At 49.2% G+C, this 14288-nt stretch overlaps 1 protein-coding gene across 1 annotated transcript in view; it reads right to left on the bottom strand.

Moving 5' to 3' along the window:
• The window catches only part of CSMD2 (CUB and Sushi multiple domains 2), a 734077-nt gene that overhangs the window by 163950 nt on the left and 555839 nt on the right, over positions 1–14288 (bottom strand). The window contains exons 29-30 of the mRNA XM_045298912.1: positions 11819–11957; positions 6326–6513 (exon numbers count right to left, since the gene is read on the bottom strand). Of these exons, the coding sequence (XP_045154847.1) occupies positions 6326–6513; positions 11819–11957 (327 nt within the window). The remainder of the gene's footprint in view (positions 1–6325; positions 6514–11818; positions 11958–14288) is intronic.

Below are 14288 nucleotides of genomic sequence, written 5' to 3'. Positions count from 1 at the left end.
CCATTGTGTGTGTTTTGTGAGATGGAGGAGGACTTTGTGGATTGATGTTGGACACATGGGCTAATGTTGGACTTGTGGGCTTGGTGAGCACTGGGTTGGGATGTTTTCTTGATGTGCACTTACCCTTTATATAAAACTCTCTCTTATACATATGAGTTTCTGTGGATTTGTTTCTGTAATGTACCCAGACTACCACACCTGTCTTTCAAAAAATTTCCCAGTGGGCCAAATCTTATTTGAAGTTCAGGGAAATCAAGCCAGTTGGAACCAATGTCCCATTGCCTGTGAGAAGCAGATTTAGTGGTGGCACCCACCACCCACTCCATCCTTGATCTTTAAATGAAGAAACCCTGGCTTCATCCGGAGCATCAAGGCAGCAGCTCAGATCTATGTGGCTCTGTCCCCCAAGCACCTAGGTCTGGCCCAGGAGATGAGAACATAGTCAGGTCAAGTCTGCTGGAAACACTCTGGTCGTGTCGCCTCTCACACAGTCAGAGCTGCAATCATGACGTCCTGCTCCCGACCCTCACCTGTGCAGCCTCCTCTCCTGTTGTCTGTGTGCCTGCTCTGCTCCTGCTTCACGGATTGGGCTCTGGGCCTGGACCATGCCCCTGTCTGCACAGCCCCATCTCTCATTTCTGCCCGGACTTTACTCAACATCTCCTACTCAGCGGCACTGTTGCTGAGAGGCTGTTTAAAATGGCAATTGTGGTAGTTACATAATCTGGTGTCCACTTACAAAGGGGTGGAGTCTAGCCTGTCCATCAGGTTGCAACTTGATGACCTCATTTGGAGGCACCACGGAGATAAATACCTCACTGGAGGCCCAATTCATACAGACTCACTGCTTCCTCTTCCTGTGGACAGGACACGTGGAACTATGCTAGAGCCCTGGAGCTGGAGGAGCCACGTGGAGACCCCTGCCGGTGTTGAGATGTTTCCACTGCCACTGAATCCACAAGATGTTCCACCCACTGGCCTGTGATCTTCCTGCATTTGGCATCATTGCTTGTGTTTTTTGAGTCTGAAGAGGACTTTATATATTGGTATCGCATATATGGGCTAATATCAGACTATGGACTTGGTCTGGATCGGGCTGGGATGTTTTCTCAATATACAATTGTCCTTTTATATAAAACTCTTTCTTATACACATGAGTGTCTCTGAATTTGTTTCTCTAGTCAACCCAGACAAACATAGCAATCTTCTCTCCTGAACTGCCCCACACCTTTCTCCTCGACTTTCTTTTTCTCCACTGAGGTCTATGCTATCTCGTGTTATAATTTACCATTTGGGTCTGCTACAAAATCGTGGTCTATGAGTTAGTTTATTGTGCCAACCTGGGCGATAAACACATGTGGGATTAATTGAAAGGCGGAGGGATAAATGGCTCTGTGAGCCTCGCCTTTCAAGTTCTCGAGTTCTCGGGTCTCTTACTTTGTGATGGTCGCACCAGGGTGCAGCTGCCTTAGCAGCTCCCTGCTTCAGCTTGCAAGGCTGACTTCTTGCAAGACATCCCCGAGGAGAAGCCACATGGACCTAACATGATGCAGCCCAGGGTGCTGGAGCACCCGTGCGGAGACCCCTGCCAGCGCTGAGATGTTTACACATTCACTGACTCAGCTTACCTCCTGCAGTTGGCGTCATTGCATCTGTTTTGTGAGGTGGAGGAGGACTTTGTGGACTGGTATTAGACATATGCGTTAATGGGTTAATGTTGGACTTGTGGGCCTGGGCAGCACTGGGTTGGGATATTTTCTTGATGCGCACTTACCCTTTATATAAAACTCTTTCTTATACATGAGTGTTTGTGGATTTGTTTCTCTAAAGACCCAGACTAGCACAGTCTACAAACACACCCTCCACTGATCATTGGCCTCATTGACGTAACAAAAGGAACTCAAGTCCCAAGTGGAATAGGGTTTTCACACATGGGGAGAAAGGTTAGGATTTGCAACACATCTTTTAGGGGATACAAAAGATCAGAGGGTAACTGGCTAAGTGTATGCCTTTCCAGGTAGGTTCCCAACCCCCGATGACAGAGACCATCACCCACTCCTCGTATCACTCTGGGATCTGACACGAATTGGCACCAAAGCCAGGCCTACTTGGCACACAACAGAGGCTTAATAAACAGCTGCTGAGTTAATTGGCTGGCTGAACACACCCAGGCTTGAAAGCTCAACAGCTACATCAACCACTGCAGTGACAGACTTCGTTCTATATTTACTCTTACTTGCACGCCAGAGTAAGAAAAGCGGGATCGTTCCCAGCATGCAGCATTAATAATAATGACAAGGGTAATGACAGCCACGCGGATCCCTTACCTGGGATATCACCTTATAATTTCCCAAGCACTTTCCAATCTGCTATCTCATTTGTGTCTCATCCAAGCCTCTGGGATCAGCCTGGGCCAGGGACACTCCTGTTCAGGTTATGGATGAGGACGTGGTGAGCTGATAGGCTAAATGCCTTTTCCCAGCCACCCAGCCATTAAGAGAGAGAATTAAGACCAGAAGCGGGTCTTTTGACTGCCAAACCAGAGCTCAGGTGTGAATGATCAAATGAAATGGCTACAACATGGTGACAATAATAATCAATAGGAGCCAAGCCTTTCAAAATGGGAAACATAAAAGAACGGGCTTCTCGCTAGTCCTAACGGATGGGGCCCCTTTCCAAACATGGTTAGTCCTAACAACACAAAAAATCCAATTGCAAGCCACAACCCAGACTTCTGATGGGCAAGGAGCTAGTTGTAAAGGTTGGATTAGAGCAATCCATTGAAATATTTGCAGGCCTTCCAAAGGATGGCACAGTTGCTGTACACAGCTAGCAAAAGATGCCCATGATCTCTTGTTGCGAATGAGGGGGTTCAGGTTACAGATTAGTGTATGTGGCATGATCTTGTTCCTATACAACAAGAGTCAGAGAAAGACAGCTGGCAGGTCACCTCCGGCTGATGTCTGTTGTTGTCAACCGAGGAGTGCTCCAACAGTAGGATGAGCATTGTCTCAGACTGTCTGGCTTGCTAAGCCCAAGATCTCTACTACAGAGCTCTTTACCAGGAGTGCCTCGTAGTGCAAGCACTTTACTCTCAGCTGCCTGGTCTTCTTGGTACATAGTTTCCATTTCCTTTACTGAGGCTGATGCCCACATTTTCCTTCCTTGGAATTTCGAGGTGAGTTTGACCCACCAACCTGTCAGTAGTCAATTGCCAACTGATCGTATTGCCCCGTTGTTGGTGAGTTGATTCTGAAGTCATGTAACCCCACGTGCCTACAGGGTACATTGATCCATAAGATCTTCTTGGCTCTAATCCTAATGGCAGCAGATTCCCAATCAGACTTTTCCTCCTGTGGTACCCACTCACCAAACCCACTGTCACGGAATCAATTCCAACTCAGTGATCCCAGGCGCTCCAAGGCTGTGCATCTTTACAGGAGCATGTAGCCTCATCTTTCTCTTGCAGAGCAGCTGATGGGTTTGAACCTAGTGCTCACCTGACAGTACCACTACCAGGGCTCTTATGATTCCATTAACTCAAACAACCGAGCACCTCTCTGCCATCAAGTTGATTCTGACTCACATCAACCTGACAGGCTACGGTAGAATGAACTGCCTCGGTGCATTTCAGAGACTCTTTACAGCAGTAGAAAACCTCATTTTTCTCTCGAGGAGTGGCTGGTCCTTCCACATGGTCGACCTGGTCAGCAGCCCAGCATGTCACCACTACACTACCAGGGTTCCTTGATGGTACCGTTACAACAACAACAACAACAACAACAACAACAACAACAAAACCCAAGCTCCCTGCCATCGACATGGACCCATGAGGGGGGTTCCAATGGCCAACCTTGAGGTTCACTCTCAAGATCACTCACTGCCACCGAGTGAATGCAGACTCACAGTGGTCCCCTGGGGGTTTCTGAGACTGTGACTGTTTACGGGAGTAGAAAGCTGCTTACGGGGTTGGCCGTAATGAGAAAAATGAGACGACGACACAGCAGCAGGGATAAGTGGTGTGATGGGGTCATCGGCAGAACGGAAGTCCTGCTTTCTGTTAGAATTCCAAAATGCCTGGTCGTGTTTGCTTGGATACCGGTAAGTTGAGGAACGTTTGGGTCCGGGGCTGTTAAGAATGACGGGCCTGGAGGAAGAGAGGGTGGCAATATGTCCACCTCCCCAAAGGGGCTCCTTGAACAAATAAATGTCCTCTGTCTTGTCCACTGACTTTCCGACTAATAGCAGGCAATCGATAGTTAGGAGGATTTCAATGAGTTGATGGATAGAAAACATTCAGAAGAGGGCTGGCACGGGGCAGACATTGAACAAGCACTAGCTATTTAATGATCAGTGTTATTTGTGATCTCATGTGAGGTAGCCCAGGGGTTGCCAGAAATATTTAATTAAAGGATGCTGGAAAGGTTGCAGAGGTCCTACATTGTGCAAGTAGTGGGCATGAGCCGGAGGAATTTTAATTTTAGCTGGCGATGGGGTCTCACATGTATACATAGGGTGGACTTGGGTTAAAGTCTCAGTAATAGAAACGCCCAGCTCATGAGCATCTGTAGAAAGGATAGTGCATACTGGATAGGATGCTAATACATACAACAGGCATGCATCCACGATCTTTCGGTCTTAAAGACCCATCCACAACATGACTGTTATGAGCTTCATTTGGGAGATGGAGGTGTGGGTGCCAAGAATGAATAACTTGCCAAGCTCACAAATCAGGTATGAAATGGGCACCAGCACTGGGTAATCAGATCTGAGATAATTGGGGAAGAAGATTAAATGGGTCAAAACAGGGGCTGGCAGAGTGGAAGCGAGTGGAGTGTGGGACACTGGAACCATTGACGATCATAGTCCTATTTGAACATTACAGAGGGCTTGGCATGTGCCAGGTACCGAGCCAAGAACTTTATTGCAGGGACTCGTTGATCTTCGCCTGCTTATATGAGCTCGCTCCCTGCCATGGCGTCCACACCGACTCACAGGGACCCTATAGGACAGGGCAGAAGTGCCCCGTGGGCTTCCGACACGGAAACTCCTGACGGGACTAGAAAGCCCTGCTTTTCTTCTTCGGAACCGCTGGTGACTCGAACCGCTGACCTTATGGTTAGCAGCCGAACGCAGAACCACTACCCCACCAGGGCTCCAGAGCTTGATTACGGACAGAGGAGCTGCTTTCTCATCTTCTCAATGAAGACATGGAGGGTACACAGCTTTCCCAAGTCCACACAACGGCCTCTTGGTGAGCATGCACTTGGCCATGTCAGAAGGACCATCCCTGTGGGACGAGGCCTGTTTTCATACAGGAAGTGTTGCGGAGCATGGCAAGCCCGTTCATTCGTACACCCACTGCCCGTGGGTGCTCCCACCCAGCGACAGGAGAGATGAGTCACTATGACAGAGACGGACATAGGGACTCTGTGGCCCTCTTTAAAAAAAAGGGGGGGGCAGCATCTGTTCTTGATTGCTACACTATTCCCTCTGCTTTACTTGGTTCAAGAGGGCCCTGGGTGGGAGGGCATGGAAGGACAGGAAAACATGACCGGGAAGGATCAGAAGGTGTCCAGGTAATGACAAAGCTCCAGAGGATGGCTGCGGGTTCAGGGGCCAGCAGGGTGGGGTCCTTGGGCTGAGATTGAGGCATTGAGAGCCTCTGTGCCGAACGCATTGTCCACAGGGACGCTGAAGCCAGCCAGGATGGTGGGAGGCTTTGGGGAAGCTGCAGTCTGGCATCAGAAGCCACAGCGAGGGCGGGAAAGTGATCAGGAAGGTGTTAGCTGATAGGCAGTGGGTGGGGAGGTGCCCCGATGGCACGATGGTTAAGTCCCTGACTTAGAACCGAAAAGTTTGGGTCCAAACCCACGTAGCAAAACAAGAGAACACGCAACCTGACAGTCTGCGTCTGTGACCTTCACAGGCTAGAAAACCAACCCTCAGGGCCCGTTCTCTTCTGTCACGTGGGATTGTAGGAGTCAAAATCCACTCGACAGCCTCTAAAACCATCGACGCAGAGTGAGCTTCGGAGGGTGATGTGGAGTTGAGGAGAAGGGGAATAAGGAGGAGGAATGCTTTGGAACAAGAAAAAGGCGTCAGAAAAAGAACACGGATCCTCTTACCTCTCTGAGCTGGGGCATAGAAGGGGACAGGTGCAGCCTCTGGAGGGTCCCAGGGCTAGAGGGCCTCTGGGGCACTGGAGCAGCCTCCCCCGAGGTCCCACCCATGCATCTCTCCTCTGTGCACTGCTCGTCCGTCTGCTCCCTCAGCCAAGTCTAGGTGACCCTGCCCTCAGCCAGGCCTGCCAGCCGGCCCTTACCTGTGTAGTCAATGACGAAGCCAGCGTTGCTCACGGAGGCGTCGCTGCGGAAGGCAAGGAAGAGGCTGTTGCTGCTGCTCTCGATGCGGCCTGGGAGCTGGGAGCCGTAGAAGCTTCCGATGAGGGGGCTGAGGGAGTCCCGTCCGTCGTAGACATGGAGGAAGTCGTAGCCAGGCTCCAGGTTAAAGCTGGGAACAAACACACCGGCCCACCCGATGGAGGTCAAAGACAGGCTGCTGATGGGGCCTTGGCCTTCACCGCAGGGTGAGGCCTCCCAAAGATCACAAGTCCTCCATTCTCCCAGATGCCCAACCCCGAAAACTAGCTGGTGGGGAGAAAGAATGAAGCTCCTGTGAGCACCCCCATCTGATGACACAATGGGTCGGGAAGGCTCAGGGACGGAGGCGGCCGAGTCCAGAGTGAGTCTCCAGAAGCTGGGGTGGAAAGCTTGTGTCTCCTTTTATGGAAGGGACAGGGTGTGTCCACTCTAGTCAGCCAAGGCAGGTCCAGATGCCAGGGCTCTTAACCGATTCTATTGTTCTTCTCACTGTGCGGGACGAGACAGAGCCATCAACCAAGCCATTTCCAGGCAGGAAACGTCTTTGACCATGGGGGACCCTCACTTCTTCCTCCTCCCCAAGGCCGTTTCCCAGCAAGCCTCAGGATCTGCTACTGGCCAACTCCGGGGACCCACAGTCTCAGAGCTGGGTCTCTTTCCTCGTTAGCCTGACCCTGGCATGGAAAAAAAACAACCCTCAAACGGTCTTGGTTTAACAAACCAATGGCAGAGATTTTAAATAGAATGTATCTCATTGGAGTGGCTAGAATAAACACGACGAGAGTTACCAAGTACCGGAGCCACTGAACTCTCGTACACTGTTGGTGAGTGTGGAAACAGGTACAACCATTTTGGAAAACTGTTTGGAAACAGCTGCTAAGTCTGAACAGACGCTGGCCCCATGATACAAGGATTCTACTCTACAGTATAGATCCAGCAAAGGCAACTGAGTCCATCCAAGCGTGTGAAAAGGAAAACAACAGAGTACAAGCAAATCCGTTTGCAAAGACTAGATTTTGGATGCAACTCATTTGTACCCTAGTCATGGGCTGAGGTATTTAGTCCATCCGGCTGGACTGAGCAAGGAGGCATTCTCTACTGCTGGGCCAAGAAACATGGTGGGGAGACAGGATGTAACACCTGGAGGACAAAGTGAGTAGGGCTGGTCGAGACAGAATGCGGGTAGAGGACCTGGGAGTCAGGGCCAGATATACACTGACTTCCTCCTTTCGGAAGAGCACCCTCTCACACTGGTACCAGATGTGAGGTCACTCCTAACCTTGTTTGAAGTGAAGGTCTTCTTGTCCCATAATCCAACACATCTGCTCCTTCCGAGTCACCAAGGAAGGTCAAGTCAATCTGGCCTCAGATTATGACACCATTGCTCCCTACCTAACCACTTAAAGGGTTCTCCTTTCTTCTCTCAGACATCCAGTTTTACCTGAGCCCCCACATGTGCCAAGCACCAATCGAGCTACCCAGCATCTAGGGATGCAGCAGACAGGAGTCCTGCCTTCAAGAAGTTGTTTTAAAATCAAAGAATAATTTACACACCCACTACGAAATGATCCAAGCTCTTAAGTCTACCACTCCACCAGTTTGGCATCTGCATATCAAGATCTTGATCAGACATCTCAGAAATTTCCAAGGGGCTCCTTCAGAGCTGTTCTTCTCTGGTCTGTTTTCCATTATCATATGTTCGATTTGCTGATTCTAAAATGCCATATACGTAGTAGCATACGTTACACAATTTTAAAAAGTGTCTTCAGCGTAATGTTTTTGAGATTCATCTATTGAAAGATTCCACAGGCAACATATTGAATGATACAAGACTCTTCAAGAGGAGATGGGAAGAATATACAGTCACTGTCCCATAAAGAACTAGCTGACATTCCACCATTTCAGGAGGTACCATATGAGCAAGAACCCATGGTGCTGAAGGAAGAAGTTCAAGCTGCAATGAAAGCATTAGTCAAAACCAAGGCTCCAGGAATTCATGGAATGCCCATTGCAATATTTCAACAGGCCGATGAAGCACCGGAAACACACCCTTACTCCGTGTCCATCTTTCACACACACATGAGGCGATCGAACATACCCTGGCTTGGGTCAATCTCACCGTACTCCTCAAAGTAACATCCTTGCTTTTCAACATTTTAAAGAGGTCTTGTTCAGCAGCTTAAAACAAAATGAAACATTCCAGGAAATTTAAAAGACAACTGCCTGGCCAACTGACTGGAAGAGACTCATAGGTGTACCCATTCCAAAGACAGGTGACCCACAGAGTGCGGAAACTTATCAAACAACAGCGTGACTATCACTTGTAAGGAACATTTTGTTGAAGATCGCCTCACAATGGTGGCAACCGTACATTGACAAGGAGCCACCAGGGGTTCAGGTCAGATTCAGGAGAGGACCTGGAACAAGGGATATTATTGCTGATGTGAGATGGATCTTACCTCAAAGCCAAGAACACAAGGAAGGTGTTTCATTGACTATGCCAAGACACGTGACTCTGTGGATCACAACCAACTATGGATTGTCTTGAGAGGAATGGGGATTCCAGACCCTTCACCGTGCTCCTGTAGAACTTGTATGTAGATCGAGGCAGTTTTGTTTAAAATCAGGAAAGGTGTGCATTAGGGTTGTATCATCTCATCATACTTATTCAATCTGTACGTTGAGCAAATCACCAGAGAAGCTGGATTATCTGATGAACTTGGTATCAGGATTGGAGGAAGGCTTATTAATAACTTGCAAAATGCAGATGACACAACTTTGCTTGCTGAAAGTGCAGAGGATTTGAAGCCTGGTGAAGACCAAAGACTACAACTTTTGGTATGGATTACAATGCAATGTAAAGGAAATCAGAATCCTCACAACTGGACCAATAGGTAACACCGTGCTTAACGGAGGAAGGATTGAAGTTGTCCAGGACTTCATCTTGCTTGGATCCATAGTCAACGCTCATGGAAGTAACAACCAAGAGCTCAAGAGATGCACTGCCTTGGGTAAAGCTGCAGCAAAAGACCTCTTTAAAGTGTTGGAAAGCAATGATGTTACTTTGAGGACTAAGGTGTGCCTGACCTAAGCCATGGTATTATCCATTTCCTCGTACACATGCGAGAGTTAGACATTGCATAAGGGAGACTGAAGAAGAACCGATGCATTTGAATTGTGGTGCTGGAGAAGAATACTGAATGTAGTCCCATAGACTGCCAGAAGAGCAAACAGGTCTATCTTGGAAAAGGTGTGGCCAGTGCTCCTTAGAGACAAGGATGGTGAGGCCTGGTTTCATGTATTTTGGACATGTCAGGAGACACCAGTCCCTGGAGAGGGACATCATGCCTGGTAAAGTGGAGGGACAGCAGAAGTGAGGAAGACCCTCCACGAGATGAATGAATGCAGGGGCTGCAACAATGGGCTGCAACAGAAGAACAATCTTGAGGGTGGCACAGGACCGGGCAGTGATCCGGTCTGTTGTGCATCGTTTGCTATGAGTCAGAACGGACTCGACAACAACAATATAGTTCATTCCTTTTTAAGAACTGTGTAGGACTGTCATGGGACATTAGAATGGAAAATAAGGTGGTTATTTTAGCTTTTCAAGTTATTTTAGATGATAAGATCATGCCATCAGCTTAAGAACAGATTAGCATAGAAGGCAAGTTAGGGGCAAAGAAACCAGTTAGGAGGCTGTGACATGAATTTAGATGAGGAAGGATAAGGGCTTCACCGCAAATGAGTAGCTGGGACGATGGCGAAGAGGGGAGCAGATGCGGTGCCAAAGCAACAGATGTTCCATGCTTTGGTGACTGGTTAGCTGAAGCAGGGTGAGTGGGAGATGGTGTCACTCTCCAATATTCGCATAAGAGTTGGTCTTGGGGGGCTGGGTAGTAACAGGTTTCGTTTTGCACATGTTGTATTTGAGGTTCCTGTAGGCTGCAGGAGGAGATGCCTGATAGTTGGACATGGGGTCCTGCAGCTCAAAAGCAAGAGTGGGTGGGAGGCAGGGGGGAATCCTTGCTTACAAGAGGAAGTGAAATCATAGGCTAGGATGTTGGTCCAAGAAGGATGTGTGGATGTGAAGATGAGAGGTCAGTGATTGAGTCCGGCTCAGGAAGAGCAGCAAGGGAAGGCAGACATGCCTTCCCAAAAGAAGGTGCAGAAGCAGGGGAGAGTACCCTGAACAAACAAGCAAACAAGGAAAAAACAGAGTACGAGGGTGGATCAAGTGGGGAACAAGGATAAAGCACGGGAAACCCCCTGTTGTCTGACAATGCTTAACTGAGGAGTTTCCTGTGGAATGGTGGAGGCAGAACCAGTTTTTCCAACGATCTGAGAGTGAACCGGAGGTGAGGAAGAGAAAAGCAGGGGCAATTCTTTTGAAGGGCTGTCCTACAAAAGGAATAAAGGAGAGATGTCAGTAGATAGAAGGTAGCGTATATGAGAGAACCTGAGGCTTATCCAGTCACGGCCAATGAAGCAAAACCATAATTTTGCACTGGACTGGAATTTACAAAATATAGGTGCCTGGGAGGATCACCGAAGAGCCCTGGTTGCATAGTGGTTTCACGTCAAGGGAGAAAGAGGAGGCTTTCTACTCCCATAAAGAGTTATGGTCTCTGAACCCCCCAGGGGCAGTTCTACCCTGTCCTATGAGTTGGAATCAACTTGATGGTGCTGAGGTTTTTGTTTTCTCTTGTTCAGTCTGGGATGATAACCAGGCAGCACTTCAGCCTGATCCCTGGAGTGGAAACTTGGAAGGGGCAGAGTAAGCCCTTCAACTGTCAGCACTGTGGAGAGTGGCACACGCTCAAAGCAGCACTGTGGCTGTCGTCTTTGAGCAGGACAGTGTCATTTCAGACTCTGCTGATCAAGAAATTCTGTTGATAGGCCAGGTGCATGCCATTCAGTTTTCCAAGAGGAAGATTAAGTTTCTAGCAGGATGTCAACTGATAATATTCCTAGTTATTGCTCTAGGTACCCACATCTTGCAACTTCTGGTCTGTCCAGATTTTGCTCTTTCTGCCATGACTGGGCTGGGAAGAACCAGTTGGGAGTCCTGGATGGGAGAAGCCAGCAGAAAGCGGAGAAGAGACCGACCCGGAGGAGGAAGAAGCAGAAGGAGCCAGCAGGAAGAAGGAGTCTGCCTTTTGAATATTAACATAGTCAGATATAAAAAAAAACTTCAGTAATTATTATACAGGATGAAAGAGGACCATATATGTGAAGCCACCAAACATACTGCTAAGCACATTTATTGAGCACAAAGGCTCAATAAATATTACCTTCACTGTCAGTTTTTTCATTTCGTACTGTATTGGGAACTCTGCTCACAGGAGACCACCCGTACACACTTACCTACAGACCCAGGTCCTGAACCCCCTAGCTGGACTGAACCCTCATTGCCCCCCGGGGGGAAAGGTACATACATGTTAAATACCAGGGCGATGACGTAGTCTGGGGACACGGTCACTTTCCAGTCACACTCCTTGCCTGGCGGGTAGGGCTCCGGGTAATTTGGTGACAGAATGACTCCAGATGGTCCCGTCAGGTCTCCCCCACAGGGAGCTGAGGAAAGAGGAAGATGGGGGTAAGATTGTCCCCTTCACCCCGGTCACATTGTAATCAGTATTGGCTGATAAGACAGGATGGGAGGGGTTTGAGTTTGAAAGACCTAAGTTACAACTTGGCTCTGTGACCTCAGGGAATATACTTAATCTCTCTACCTCTCAGGATCCTAACCTCTGCAGTGGAAAGAAGACAGTTGTACCTTCTTTACAGGGTGGTTGTAATGATGGGAGCTATTTGTGGCAGCATTTGGCATAGGGTACATAGTCAGGGCATGAGCACGCTCAGCTGTGTTCTGGATCGCTACTGCCTTCAGCTTCCAGGAGAGCTTGGTAGGTGGAAGGTACTGAGCAAGGGCTCCTGTGCTCTCGATCACGCCCAGCCACCAGTTGCTGCCAGCCTCCGACATTGTCAGCACTCTTGGCATCTGTCTGGGGCTGCAGGCATCTCCTCATTTTCCAAAGGGCTTCACCCAAGACCGTGTTTGTCCCTCAGTTGTTTGGCATGCTTACAGATTACCAGTTGGTCCACAGTGCTCTCCCTCTGCTGAGAGGACAAGCCTTTTAAGCAGGGGGCTGTGCTGGATGACACAGTAAGCTATCTGCCCTGATCCCCGGCACTTCCTGGCCAACTCCCCCAGATCCTGAGCCAGGTTCTCCCCTAAATAACTAGGGCTGTGGTTCTAAGGCATAAAGGGATTGCTAGAGTAGACTCTTGGAAGGTGGTGGGGCCATTAGCAGGTAGAGGTGGCTGAGACAGAAATAGGTATAAACCACGGGGCCCCATGGGAGGTCGGCAGTGGAGTTGACAAATGGTGTACCCGTGGGACATTTGCAAATCCAAGATGAGACTGAGGTGGAAACCAGAGTGTCTCCAACCGGCAACATCAGGGCAGCCAGCTCATACTCTGAAGAGCCGCGTTCTACTGTCTCCTTCTGTGGGGTTTCCTCAAGGTGTGGCTTAAAGGGCTGCTTCAGCTTCAACACAGTTTCTTAGAAACCAAGGGAGGGCTTCAGGCCAGGCCACAAAAACCCTAACGTGGGCCAACCCTGGACCGGAATGGTTACAAATGGCGGTGACCATGTACCATTCTGGATACAAGAACTACTTCTGTGGGTGCCTATGATACAGGTATCAAGGAGCCCTGGTGGCACAGGGGGTTATGCATTGGGCTGTGAAAATCAAGGCCAGCAGTTCAAACCCACTGGCTGCTCTGTAGGAGAAAGATGAAGCTTTCTCCTCCTGTAAAGATTCATACGATACATTTTATAGCCTGGGAAAGCCAAAGGGGGGTAGTTCTACTCTGTCCAACAAGGTCTCTATCGACCCAGTGGCAATGCTTTTGGTTTCAAGATCAGACATGGATTTTAGATACATGATCTCATTCATGTTTATATGTCTCATAACAACCTAAACATGAAGACAGAGGAGGCCAGGAAGGCTCAGAGTGGACCCTGAGACTCAACGCCCGTGATTTGCCATCCATCATGGCATCAGAACGACTGAGAGAAAAGAGCCACTAGCCATTGAGCCCTTGCTTGGGCCAGCCTTCTCCAGGGTGTCTACTTGCATAACCTCATAAATGTTTTGAAGCTCTCTGAAATTAACCCATGTCCTCATCTTTCAGGGGCCCTGGTGGCCTAGTGGTTATGCATTGAGTTGCTAACGGCTAGGTCAGCAGTTCAAACCCACCAGCCACTCCATGGGGAAAAGGCTGTCTGCTCGAGTAACGATTTCCAGCCTGGGAACCCCAGGGGCAGCTCTGCTCTGTCCTTGTGGGCTGCTGTGAGTCAGAACTGGTGGGATGATAGGGAGCTGTTTCTTTTGTTTTGCTGCACACTCGTTTTACAGTGGAGGAAAGTGAAGCTTAGAGAATGAGAGTATTTTGCCCCAAATCAGAGAGCTGGGTTGTGGTGGAACCCGGATTCAGACCCTCAGACCCACCCACCCACACCAGTCTGAATGCAGTCTTTCCCTGTCCTGCCTCCCTCCAGAAATATTCCCGGGGACCCGGCCCTGCCCATGCCCTCCACCTCCCCTGTGCAGGCTCGTGGAGGCTGCCCAGCACCGGTCAAGGCTCTGAGGCCTGACATTGCCGTGAGACCCTACACCCTGCTCCTCAGTGGTGAGTAGGAAACACATGGTGTGTAGGGTAAGATGAAGGGCAGGGGCGACAGTCAGTGGAGACCATTCTGGGTCGTTTCACAGGAGAGCTGTGGCATCTCACATTAAAATACGAGCAACATGTACTCGTTATCTGGCCTGAGAAAAAGATGTGCATGGAATGTTTGTTCCCACTTCTCCTTCTTTCCTGTTCCCTCTGCCTCCTCC

Source organism: Echinops telfairi, unplaced genomic scaffold, assembly GCF_000313985.2.
Source record: "Echinops telfairi isolate 266 unplaced genomic scaffold, ASM31398v2 ScPeMD7_7457;HRSCAF=8495, whole genome shotgun sequence".
NCBI lineage: Eukaryota > Metazoa > Chordata > Mammalia > Afrosoricida > Tenrecidae > Echinops > Echinops telfairi.
Note: the sequence above shows the minus strand (reverse complement) of the source record. Positions and strands in the feature narration are given on the sequence as shown.